The following is a 13120-nucleotide window of genomic DNA, read 5'->3' as shown; positions in this document are numbered from 1 at the left end:
AGAAAGTGCATTCACCTCTCCAGTTCACAGACTGTGATGGAGAACAGCTATTCGTATCATCAATCTTGCTCTTTGCAATTTTCAAATGCTTGATTCAAGGGCACTTACAGCAAAAAAGTGGAAGCAGTTGATTGGTGAGAGTTGCCCAATGTACTTTCTGAATGCGGTTGTTCAACAAAGACCCAATAGAAGCTCTGTGCGTCACTTGTTGCCACGTCGATGATGCTCATGAATATATACATGAAAGCGACCACTTTATATCAAGAAATTGGCCAATACATGAAAGTACCAGACAAAATCAATGGCCAATATACAGTTCAGAGTTCAATCTTTCTATCCATTTCCAAATTGCTGACACAATCATGACAATGAAACGCGACCTTGCTGTATACGCTTCTCTCATTTTGTGTGTACCCCCCAAAATCGGTCGTTATTTCATAGAGGCGGGTCCAACAAAAGGGAAAAAGCCCTTTTTCTCTTCTCTTTACGAAGTTTTTGAAAACTAGTATATACACTCTCTATGCAACAGCAGCCACAATCACCTGCTTCACAACCTTTGCAAAGACCTCCTCTTCTCCCAGGTCAATCTCAACCTCGTCCCATGAATTTCAGACCTCAACAAGCACCACCAGGCGCTGGTTATCGTCCTCCTATGCAACCTGGGCTTCCTAGACCGGGATTTCTGCCTCCCAATGGTTCTACACCTCCCATTCAACCGGGATTTCCTGCTGCTGGTGGTAATGTTCGTCCTGGATTCAATCCTAATCAACAAAGGCCTATGATGAGACCTGTAGGCCAATCGCCCATGCAGTCGCCTGGCCCTCGCCCTGTGGTAGCTTCTCCCGGTGCCGCTGCTGCTGCCTCTCCTATTCAGCAACAACAGCAATTACCTCAAGAGCCTCCAATGTCGCCTACGACTCAAAACTTGCCTGCCGAGCACCATAAAAGAAAGAGAATGTATCCTGAGCAAATCACGAAGGCTTATTCTGGTGATGTTCCTGTATCTCCTGGCTATCCACCTCAACAACAACAACCAGCCTATGGATCTTCAGCAATGGCTAGCCAGCAAGTGCAATCACAGTTTATTTCACCCATGGGCACGCCTGCTGCCACCACACCTTATGCTCAACCTCAGCAACAGCAACCTGCTTACGGTCAACAACAGCCTCAACAACTCCAGCAGCCTGCTTACAACGCGTATGGACAAGATCCTGTAAATCAAATGACCTCTCAGTTTGGTAGTATGAGTATGGGTGCTGCTCCTCCCGTAAGTAGTCGTTGTGTATACGTTATTAGAATGTCGCGGCTAACAATGAGGCCTAGGTCACTCCTGCTGTACCTTTGTTGGGAGCTCGTCCTCAAATTGCTGATATTGGATACAACGGACCCTCCATTCGCTTGCCACCTAATGTACGTAGTATTGTTTTATTTGGATGGAAAACAAGAAAGGGCTGTGATACTGATGGTTTTATTTGAAATATAGATTTCCGTAACAGATTCTCCTCATGTGAACTGCGATACATCTTATCAATGCGCTACCATTAACGCGATCCCTGCAACAGAATCCTTGCTTAAGAAGTCCAGATTGCCCTTTGCTCTTGTTTTAGCGCCTTACAGAAGCTTAAAGGAGGGAGATGTACGTTACGAGAATGACAGATGCGAGACAACCATGCTGATACTTATGTTTTTGCGTGTAGGAGCCTGTACCCGTTGTGAAGGATAGTGTCATTGCAAGATGCAGACGTTGTAGAACATATATCAACCCTTTTGTGACATTTGTGGAAGGCGGTCAGCGTTGGAAGTGTAACATGTGTTTCTTGTTGAACGATGTGCCAGCAGCCTTTGACTACGACAACCAGACTCAACAGCCAGCTGATCGTTGGAAGCGTCCTGAATTGAATTACGGCTGTGTCGAGTTTGTTGCGCCCACTGAATACATGGTTCGACCTCCACAAGCACCTTCATTCGTATTCGTGATTGATGTGTCTTACTCTGCTATTCAATCAGGCATGTTGGCCACTGCTGCCCGCACCATTCTGGATTCCCTTGACCGCTTACCCAACAATGAAAATCGCACCCGTGTCGGTATCATCACTGTCGATTCATCCCTCCATTTCTACAACTTGAACTCAAAACTCAGCGAACCACAGATGTTGATTGTCTCTGATTTGGATGATATATACTTGCCTCAGCCTTCTGACTTGTTAGCCAACTTGACTGAAAGCATGTCCACCCTCAAAACGCTGTTAGAAAAGCTGCCCGACATGTTCAAGGACTCTGTCAATGTCAACAATGCTTTGGGCACAGCACTGCAAGCCGCTTTCAAGCTGTTATCTCCTGTCGGTGGTAAGATTATTTGCTTGCAATCCACTCTACCCAACACGGGCACTGGATCATTGAAGCCTCGCGAAGACGTCAAATTGCTCGGTACTTCCAAGGAATCTACGCTCTTGAATGCTGCTTCTCCCTTCTACAAGTCGTTTGCTGTCGATTGCTCTCGCTCTCAAGTTGCTTGTGATATGATTATCTTTGGAGGTCAATACTCTGATGTCGCTACTCTAAGCTGTGTGCCTCATTATACCGGTGGTCAAACTTACTATTATCCTGGATTCAATGCTAGTCGCTCCGAAGATGCGCTCAAATTTGCTCATGAATTCTCTGAATTGTTGGCTGAACAAATTGGTTTGGAGGCTGTCATTCGTATTCGTGCTTCTCGTGGTTTGCGTATGAGTGCTTTCCATGGTAACTTCTTTATTCGCTCATCTGATCTCTTGGCTCTCCCCAATGTCCCTCGCGATCAAAACTACGTAGTAGAAGTGGCCATGGAGGACGATTTGAAGGTACCTACCGTTTGCTTCCAAACTGCCTTGCTACACACCTCTTGCACTGGTGAAAGACGTATCCGCGTCATCACCATGTGTCTACCTGTCAGTAACTCTATTTCCGAACTGTATGCCAGTGCTAACCAACAAGCCATCACTGCCTATCTCGCTGTCAAGGGTAAATTCATCTTCATGATACTAGTTTCGCTTGCACCTATTAACATCTTGTTTTTGAAATAGCTGTCGAACGTGGTTTGTCTTCTAAATTGGATGATGCTCGTGATGCTATCGTGAACAAACTAGTTGATCTGATGGGTGTCTACAAGACTCATGTGTTGGGTTCGGCCCAGGGATCGACTCCTCAACTGACAGCACCTGATAATCTCAAATTGCTCCCCTTGTTTGCGCTTGGTTTGATCAAGCACGATGCTCTACGTCAAAGCTCTCAGATCCCTACTGATATGAGATCCAACGCTATGAATATGATCAACACTATGCCTTTACAACTATTGATCCCATATCTCTATGCCAACCTTTACTCTTTACACAATATGCCTGCTGACGCTGGAGAATTCTCAGAAAATGGTGTTGTATTCCCTCCTGCCTTGAACTTGACAGCAGAAAATTTAGAGGTTCACGGTTGTTATCTTTTGGAAAATGGACAGAATATCTACTTGTGGGTTGGACGCAATGTGGTTCCTCAACTCTGTGCAGATCTGTTTGATGTTAGATCGTATGAAGGACTCAAGGGTGGTAAAATCACCTTGCCGACATTGGGGACACCACTCAACAGAAAGGTCAATACACTCATTGGCAAGCTGAGGGAAATGCGTCGCGGTAACTACTACCCTACTCTCTATTTGGTCAAGGAAGATGGCGACCCCTATCTCAGATTATGGTTCTTGGCCCATTTGATTGAAGATCGCACTGACAACATTATGAGCTACCAGCAATTCTTACAGCACATCAAGGATAGAGTAAGTTGTTAGAGAAAGTTTGCCTTGCCACATGTACTAATCACTTCAATATAGGTCAGTTCATCATCATTTTAAATAATAAAACGAAATCTATAATATATACACTACAAAACAGCCTTTTTGTTTATCAACGTCTTATGGATGTAGCTTCTTCCACAGTTTTGTTTTCATATCTCCCATTTTTAATAAAATATCATTCAAAATATAGTTGAAGGTGTCAAAACAAAGTCTAGTTTCTCATCTGTCTCCTCGAGCGGAATGTCCCCCACATTCATAATCTGCTCATTCAAGGATAAAGCAATCGTTTTAGGTCGGTCAATGCCATGTTCATCTGCCCAAATGTTGCACTTTTTGATGTAGCGATCGTAGTAGCTAGAGCTACGTGAGTCATCATCATCTTTTTTCTGTCATGCGTTTAATTACCCTTTTCCATGCCCAATTCTATTTCGTTCCTTGTCAAATGCTACACCTGGGACCAGAATGAGGTCTAATCCGTTGCCATAATTATCATCGATTGCTACAAATCACATTAGTATATGCATGCTGATTTCCTCTACAGTTTGCTCCTTGTACCATCAGATCGAGGCTGGTCAAGAGGGGGTTCAGGTATATTCCACTTATTCAATGGAAGTGATTCAAAATCCTCAATGTCAAGAATTTCGACCATGTCCATATTGTTCTTTGTGCAGCGAGGAATAAAACACCTTTTATCTATTGTTTGCCAAGTAAGCAGCGTGTTCACAGGTTCTGATGACTATGCTTACCAGATTTGAGCAAATCATGAATAATGTCTGTGGTGATAATCTCGCTATCTGGCATACTGATATAAATACTGACATTTTTACTAGCACGAAACACATCCATCTCTTGTAACTTTTGTCTCACTGATTCGGCTGCAAGGGGGAGAGTTTAGTACTCAACATTCATCATCAGCAAATGCTACTACCAACATTGCTTCTTAAGCTCGGCCGTGCCAATTGAGCCTAGGCGGGAGGCCATGTCTTTGCGCAACTGCTTTTTCAAGCTAATGATAGCTTTGTTCATTTTGATAGTTTAAGAGTTTGAAAAAGTGATTGGAATTCGAGATGGTAACTTAAATCTTTGGATGTTGAGTTTCAAAAAGCTCATTCGATTCTTCATGCTTGAGATGATGACATGTGGGAGCACAACTTGAATTGCTCCTTCTTCGTGTCTTGGAGTTATTTAAGGACTAATTTAAAGCAAACAAAGGACAAGTCATTATATATATACTGGAAAACTTGAACATAAAAGCGTCGTTGTAGCCAAAACAGAGATTAAAAGCCTCCCTTCCAAGAACATAACGTATCTAATTCCAGTGATTTCTTGCCTGCTACTTGGCTGTGGATTGAGTGCGTTGTGATTTCAGGTCAACATTTGGTAACACTGGCCTTAAGATGGTTTTACGTAGCGAAGCAAACACGCAAAACCATAGTGATCAAGTAGTAAGTTTGTCTTTTCATTTTCATTATTAATAAGCTTATCAACAGCATAATGTATCAAAATTTGCATGAATTAGTTTTACCAGAATTAATTTGCCTCCTATTCAAAGTAAAAATTGCACAGGCTGCAGAACTGCCCTTCTAGGGATTTCAGCTACTAAAGATGTGATTCATGCCGTGTAAATAAAAGCTATAAAGCAGCACATAACCAAATTTGACAACTTTCAAGTCTTCATATCTTGACATGTAGGCCTTTTTGAGCCACCGGAATGATGCCAAACAGTTATACTTGAGTAGTAGTAACTTTCTGACACCTTTGCTCAACTTTTGAAGACCCTAAAAAAAAATGGCCAAAAATCGACTAAAAAGCATGAGGGGTACCTCATTTCATATTTTCTAAAATTGCTCAATAAGTTCAGTCAAAACATCTACTGCAATTAGCACCATTGGAAGCGTCTTGGTACTCTTAGGATGTATTAGGAAGCATAGGGTGATCATCACAGTTTATATAGTCGGATATCACAAGACAGATTACAGAAGTCGAAAAAAAGACAAAATCTGTCCAATCTTGAAAAGAAACAATAAGCTGGATTTGAATCAATTTTGGCGTGCGGTGCTGCTGCTGGCTGACCCAAATGCCTTTCTGTTGTTGATGACAATGATGATTGCGATGCTGATTAAACGGGGATCATGAATTTGGAAGGACAATCGCTTACTCTAAACATTTTTTTGGAGTATTTCATATCTGACAACGCTAATCAGTCTGGATCACCGACAAGATATGTGTAGTCGCAGATTCCTAATCATGATTTGCAGCATACCTACATGGCATGTAGGCAGTAAGTGTTTCATTGATTCGTTCAAAAGAGATTATTACCACTGGATAAAAAGCTATTTTAGTCTGTAGTAAGAATGTATTCAAGACCTATATCCAAATATTCATCGGAAATGATGGTTGCGTCTATCTTCAACAATTAGCTCCAATCTCATTTGAAGATTTAGTCGAATGTGAATATCCTCATTAATATGATTTCAGTCTTGCCATTCTTCTAGCTCGCTCAGGATCTCAAGAGCATACTTGTAAATGCGAACAAAGGTTTTCTAGAGCCTTGTCCGGTGCTCAATGTTTTAAAGTTATATGCCTCTGATTGATTGCGACAACATTTTTTTCGTAAGAGTATTTCAGTATATTGTCAGCCGATCTATCTGGCTACGCCCCGATAACGGCGTCGCCCTGCCGCCTCTCACCGAAGACATCTCAAATTAAAGATAATAAAAATTTGGTATATCAAGTAGATTGTGAACTAGCAACTAATAGTAAAAGAAAGGTTATATCAGAGTCAGGAGAGGAAGGTATCAGCCCCCCTCCTCTCCCAGCAATCCTCTTTACTTATACACTGATATCAAAAGAAGGTTACTACTGAGACGATGTGAAAGAGAGTTCAATCCCTATGCAGAGTTTGTATACCACAATCTCTGTTCATGCCACATTTTTTGGTGGTAGAATTGTCTAGATGGCAACATAAGCTGCTCATGAGTAAATACAGTTCTTCTATCAGATCTACAGCGACTTTTTTTTGAGAGGTTGTCATTGCAAAAGACACTTTTAAGAGGCAAAGCTCCTCAAAAAAGTATTTTGACTAATCGATTGTCCTTCCAAATTCATGATCCCCGTTTAATCAGCATCGCAATCATCATTGTCATCAACAACAGAAAGGCATTTGGGTCAGCCAGCAGCAGCACCGCACGCCAAAATTGATTCAAATCCAGCTTATTGTTTCTTTTCAAGATTGGACAGATTTTGTCTTTTTTTCGACTTCTGTAATCTGTCTTGTGATATTCGACTATATAAACTGTGATGATCACCCTATGCTTCCTAATACATCCTAAGAGTACCAAGACGCTTCCAATGGTGCTAATTGCAGTAGATGTTTTGACTGAACTTATTGAGCAATTTTAGAAAATATGAAATGAGGTACCCCTCATGCTTTTTAGTCGATTTTTGGCCATTTTTTTTTAGGGTCTTCAAAAGTTGAGCAAAGGTGTCAGAAAGTTACTACTACTCAAGTATAACTGTTTGGCATCATTCCGGTGGCTCAAAAAGGCCTACATGTCAAGATATGAAGACTTGAAAGTTGTCAAATTTGGTTATGTGCTGCTTTATAGCTTTTATTTACACGGCATGAATCACATCTTTAGTAGCTGAAATCCCTAGAAGGGCAGTTCTGCAGCCTGTGCAATTTTTACTTTGAATAGGAGGCAAATTAATTCTGGTAAAACTAATTCATGCAAATTTTGATACATTATGCTGTTGATAAGCTTATTAATAATGAAAATGAAAAGACAAACTTACTACTTGATCACTATGGTTTTGCGTGTTTGCTTCGTTACGTAAAACCCTAATGAAGACCTATGATATCAAATGTTGAATTAGTTGCTTGTGGTAAAGTATGATATCTACTCTGGGTCATTAGGCATTCAGCTTAGTGCGCAAGCAGCTACAAGGATTACAACCACATTATATTTGTACACTTCGAGTGGCTTGATTTGTTGGCTGTTGCCTCAATTGAAAAGGTGAATAATAAATGCGAAGTCTTGGTCTAGAAACTTCAAGAATCAGAGTATATTCTACTGTTTCAAGATGAGCCATAATTGCAAAAACCTCTGCATCCCAGCCAAAGACTCGAATTGCCAACTGAAGAAAATCAGGATGGCAGATCTCATCCGATCATCTAGATACAGGTTGGCTAAAATCTCATGGCAAGCCTCGCTTGTATTCTTCTCAATATATATATATATATATATATATATATATAAAACCCCAACTTCTGTCGTTGTGCATTCTGAAACCTCTCACTGCAGTAGACATGGGAGCGCGTATCTTAATAGTGGAATTAGAGTAGTACTTGAATAATACTCTCATTACAAAAGGAAGCAGGTGAATTGGGCTTTAAGCAATGGACTAGGATTGAACCATTCTGATGAAAGAGTCGAAAGAGTGTCTTACTTGCCTTATGCAGACATTCTGGAATTGTTCTCAGTTCCAATCGTGTACAAGCATAGTTCAGTACTCCTACTTCAAAGAGTGATTACCTCCTTCTATGAAAATTTGGGAGCTTTAAACTAGAGTAGCAAAGCTTATTCAGTACTTTCGATACCTTTGAACGCGTCAAATCTTGTGATTAGATTGATTGCATATAATAGAATCTATATCAGCCATTACAACAAATAAATATATGCGGCAAAGGTAATTCTGAACAGCTAGCAATCGATACCACAGAGCTGGTAGCAAAATCATCTTGCTTTTTCAAGATTGCAGAAGAGTACGATGAACAAAGATTTGAATTATCGCCCCACCAAAGAAAGGGGTTTATTCTTGTTCCATGTATTCAGCGAGAGCGATGATTTGATTTCATTGATTCATAGAGTATCCATCAGTAATAGAAAATACACAGATCAAAGAGCCATTTTGAAACGTCGTCCTTCTTGATGGAGATGCTATACATAAATAAACAAGGATCCCATCTCCATGGCCTCCTTGCAAATGCAAATGCAAAAAAAAAGATGGATAAACGAATACCTTGTTTTTCAATTTTTATTTTATTTAAATGCTTCATTATGTGTGTATATGTATTTCAAAATTTACTCTTCCATAGCTGTACTCTTAACCACAGAAGACTGTTCCACAGACTTGTCTAAACCACCTCTATAAATTTCAGTGTTCCACTTGGGGAAAACACGCTTGTAGAGACACATCATGATGGTATCTTGCTGTGTCAAAGTACCATCGAATATACACTTCATGTAACCATGTGTACCCAGTGATTCACTGATATGGCCCACTCGACCGTATTTTGTTGTGAGTTGAACAGGCTTAAACCAATAAATATCCTCGACATTGAAAAACATGAATCGAATAACGGCTGATCGCTTATGACATTTGAAGGGGTGACCACTCAAGATGATACGCTTGGCAATAATACGCTTAACATCGACATCCATGAATGTACCTGAAGAGACCAAAATCGGTTCTGTAGAATCGTGTTCAAATGAGTATCAAGTTCAACCAGCTGCATAATATACAACGTACCATTCACATTGTCGGTTTCCTTGTAAAACATCACTGGCATTTTACCAAACACAACAGGTCCATAGATAGTAGCGACATAGGAGCGGCCCATCTTCATGAATCTCTCGAATTTATGCACATGGTTGGTGCCCTTGTTGGTATTTTGAGAGTAGATGGGTTTGACATTGTATCTTCTGAAGCCCATGTGCATGACCATAGGATCCTTAGATTTGACGGTTTCTTCATATGCATTGTCACGTTGCACTTGCAAGTTGATGAGGGACATCTTGTGTTCGTATTGCAAAAGACCAAATAAGATGAAGGGTCTGGTTCGATCGTAAGCCTCTGCAAGCAAATCCGTTAATTGGTGATCTCGCAAAACTCTATAGGAGTGACTTACCATAAGCTTGAAGAGGCACATTGCTGATCCAGACAGTAATTCTTCTACCAGGCTTCACATTACCCACAATAGCTTGACTCACTACACGCAATTTGGTGCGACCAAAGTTTTCAAATTGGAAAATTCTGCCATAGTCAATAGGCAAATTCTCATAGGGATCCCAGGGCGAAGTTCTGAAGGATTGAAGACCACGGTAACGAGCGAAACGCTCTCTGGCTGTGATGTGCATGGGTGTATCAATTTCATCGGGGAAATCATTGTGGTTCTCGAATTCCTTTTGTCTGTTCTTGAGGTACTCCTCATACTGTCTGGCTTCCTCCTCAGCGTCGAATTCATCCTTGTATGTATCCTTGGACTCCATATCAATTTCCTCATACTCTTCGTCATCGTCAAGAAAAGCACTGGCAGCAGGTTGAACAACATCATCGTCGTCTTCTTCCTCCATCATAGCGTCTTCCTCTTCCTCTTCCACGTCACTGTACTCGGCATCATCATCGTCAAAAATCCAAGCAGCTTGGTAAGAGGATGTACCCTTGGGCACTCTCTTCTTGGTTTGTTCCTCGCCATCCAAATTACGCATACGACGCACACGAGCATCTGCTTCAGCTAATTCCTCTTCTGTAGGCCATGTTTGCTCGTTATCCATAAAATCAGGCTCGTTCTCAGCAATCAAATCGTCTTGCTCTTCAGGCTTGGGGGTATCAATGATTTCAATATCTTCTTGCATGTCAGATGCGTTGGTGGACAAATTGGCACTGGTGATTTGTTGGATTTGGAAATCACCAAAGTTTTGCAAGTGAACCAAACGATTGGCATTGAAGGGATTGCCACGAGCATAACCAGTGACCTTCAAGGTACCTGTTTCAGCAGAGGTGGGGTCAAATTCCACTTGCTCGGCCAGCATGTAAGGATGGTTATCACGCCATGACATGGGCTTGGGACGTTGTGCTGTGATGAAACGTAAGGCACTGATACAGTCGGCATCGGTATCCAAAGTGAACAAGTGCTCTTCTTCAGGGAAGAATTGCTGGACAAATGCGGTCAATGACTTTCTGGTGCTGGTGCGAAGCTTTACAGGTGTATTCCCAATGTTTTGAACGACAGGGACGACATTGACGATACCTTGGTTGAGAATGGCGAGCAGACAGTTGATACCAAATTGATCCACTTCGACATCGGCCGACATAAGAAGGATGCCGAAATCAGCAACCTTGAAGGCATCAATCACATCGATAAAGTTACGCTTGAGAGGCACCAACTGGATCTTTTGCTTGAAACGTTCCACATTAACAATGGTGGCTTCTTGAGTGGCATGAGCGGGCATTTCAAGAGCAAGGGATCGGTAGATGGCTTCAATGGCTGCCTCCACATCGCTGTCAGGGCACAATGGCAAAACAGGAATAATCTTGGGAGCACCTTGGCGGCCCTCAAAGATACGGCTGATACGAGTAATGTCTTCACGCTTCTTTTGCTGGATAATCTTGGCGGCATGGCGACGATCGGCTTTGCTGACAGTCTTGACATTGTTGCCTTGCTTGACAGCATTGCGGTTGATTTTACCCTTGGAGGCTTCTCTCAATGCACCTTTGGAGGCATGACGGCTCTTGAAAGGCTTGTTGGACTGGTGAGAACTACCAGCTCTATGACGATGTTCCATGATGGTTGTATTAGCGTTGTCAATGGAAAGAAGAAAAGCTTTTTTTATTGATTTCGATATTTTTTCTTCATGTTTAGACAGTCACCGTTTGACATTTTTTCCTGGAAATGGTTATCCCAAATGGGCGGATGTCTTTTGTATCAGCCACTTGTAAATCATGAGCATCAAAGGCATCCATCCACTCCACAGCCTCAAAGGACATCAGGCCGCCGTACTGACCGTTGAGTACGCCAAAAACTCATTTCTGGGTCAAGATCTACTTGCTTCTGGATCTGGTAAATGATATGATATGTCAAAATACATGATCGTTACTAACATTTGGCATTTCAGAGGATAGCACTTGCAGAATATGGGATTTGAAGTCGAAAAAGGTGCTCAAGGGCATCAAAAACCTTGATGCTCCAGTAAGTACATACTAGAATTGTATCAAAATAAAAGCAATAAAGTTAACCACTAGTTTGGTTCCAAGGTAACGAGCATTAAGTTTGCTAGAAAAAATCAGCCATACATATACCTGTCATCGGGAAACAAGGTAACTATAGCAAAGACCCCAATTCTGCAGCTGTCTTAATGCAGCCATGTAGGTTTTGATCTATGACCTCAGATCAGAAGGCATCATTATTACCGAGCCGATTCAAGTTTATGAGTTTAGCAACGATGAGATCAATAGTGTACGTTTGCATAGATGCATGAACATTGCTAGATTTTGACAGATCAGCCTTCCGGTTATAGATTGACATCAACGAGAACAACAAGTTTTTAGCAACTGCAGATGATGAAGGTGTTGTCAACATTGGTAAGGGCTCTGATAGATCATAAAGCAAAAGTAACTAACATCTTGTTGTACAGTCGACTTGAGTAACCACAAAATCTACAAGAAAACATCCAAAAAGCACAGCAGTGTATGGTGCCAATTATCTCCTGACATGAGATCAGTCCACTAAACCAGCATAATTGATAGATCTGCATGTCTGCCAAGTTCAGGGCCAAAAAATCTTGGGAGGTTTGGTCTGGAGGCATGGACAGTAAAGTGTATGAATGGGATTTTTCTCGAGGTCTACCAACAAACATCTACGACATGAGTGAGTTTCGCATCAATATACATCTTGTGGGCCGCATGTCACATTGACCAAGTATCTTTTTAGCACCCAAGGAACCCTCAGCAACTCAAATGTTCAATCCTCCATTTGTGTACAAGATTGCCACTTCTCCCGACGGTGAATGGGTGGCAGCCAGCTTGGGCGATTCAACAATTCAATTACTAGCACCACCCAACAAGAAGCAAAAGAAACATCTGCGAGAGATCAGATTGGAAAACGGCCACAATTCCATGGTGAATTGCTTGTAAGTGATACGGTATTTGATCTCGGCCGAGATATCAATATTCATGCATATTACCAGATCGTTTTTGACAAGTGACGAGTCTCTGCTCATCTCAGGAGCAGCAAATGGCAGAGTTACCATGTGGGATTACAAAAACCAAGAGGCACCCCTTGTTGGCATGCTCCAATTAGATGATGGATTAGGAAAACTGAATAGTCTAAAGGCATTTGACATGGATGGTGCTCTGTACATTGCCACTGCAGGCACTAGCAAATCCAATGATGGTGCCTTGCATATCTATCAACTACAATAAAAAGCCACTTGCTCATTTACCAAAGGATTAAGGGTCACTGAGCGTTGTACATTATGGAAACTGCGTGACTCTACTACAAATTCAAATGTTTTTTTTCCG

The 13120-nt window shown here is 41.6% G+C and overlaps 4 protein-coding genes across 4 annotated transcripts; 2 read left to right on the top strand and 2 right to left on the bottom strand.

The window, feature by feature from the left end:
- Positions 1-520: 520 nt before the first annotated feature.
- On the top strand, positions 521-3874 carry CPA2 (carbamoyl-phosphate synthase (glutamine-hydrolyzing) cpa2; the record flags this gene model as incomplete). Its single annotated transcript, XM_064823722.1, has 6 exons — positions 521-1267; positions 1324-1410; positions 1484-1636; positions 1698-3000; positions 3063-3799; positions 3854-3874. The coding sequence occupies 6 exons, from the start codon at positions 521-523 to the stop codon at positions 3872-3874; spliced, it is 3048 nt and encodes a 1015-aa protein (XP_064688547.1).
- A 122-nt stretch (positions 3875-3996) lies between these two features.
- Positions 3997-4843, bottom strand: ATC70_004418 (uncharacterized protein; the record flags this gene model as incomplete). The annotated part of the gene is made up of 5 exons (XM_064823721.1): positions 3997-4171; positions 4223-4316; positions 4373-4510; positions 4564-4692; positions 4750-4843. 5 exons carry the CDS (start codon positions 4841-4843, stop codon positions 3997-3999), a joined length of 630 nt encoding a protein of 209 aa, XP_064688546.1.
- Positions 4844-8901: 4058 nt separating this feature from the next.
- YKT6 (palmitoyltransferase) lies at positions 8902-11385 on the bottom strand (the record flags this gene model as incomplete). Its single annotated transcript, XM_064823720.1, has 3 exons — positions 8902-9290; positions 9350-9673; positions 9729-11385. The coding sequence occupies 3 exons, from the start codon at positions 11383-11385 to the stop codon at positions 8902-8904; spliced, it is 2370 nt and encodes a 789-aa protein (XP_064688545.1).
- Positions 11386-11542: 157 nt separating this feature from the next.
- Positions 11543-13021, top strand: ATC70_004416 (Glutathione gamma-glutamylcysteinyltransferase; the record flags this gene model as incomplete). Its single annotated transcript, XM_064823719.1, has 9 exons — positions 11543-11660; positions 11716-11789; positions 11855-11917; positions 11970-12056; positions 12118-12181; positions 12235-12287; positions 12347-12467; positions 12531-12729; positions 12787-13021. 9 exons carry the CDS (start codon positions 11543-11545, stop codon positions 13019-13021), a joined length of 1014 nt encoding a protein of 337 aa, XP_064688544.1.
- Between the last annotated feature and the right edge of the window lie 99 nt (positions 13022-13120).

Source organism: Mucor velutinosus (genome assembly GCF_035048745.1).
Source record: "Mucor velutinosus strain NIH1002 chromosome Unknown tig00001540, whole genome shotgun sequence".
NCBI lineage: Eukaryota > Fungi > Mucoromycota > Mucoromycetes > Mucorales > Mucoraceae > Mucor > Mucor velutinosus.
This window is presented reverse-complemented; position numbering and strand designations above follow the sequence as displayed.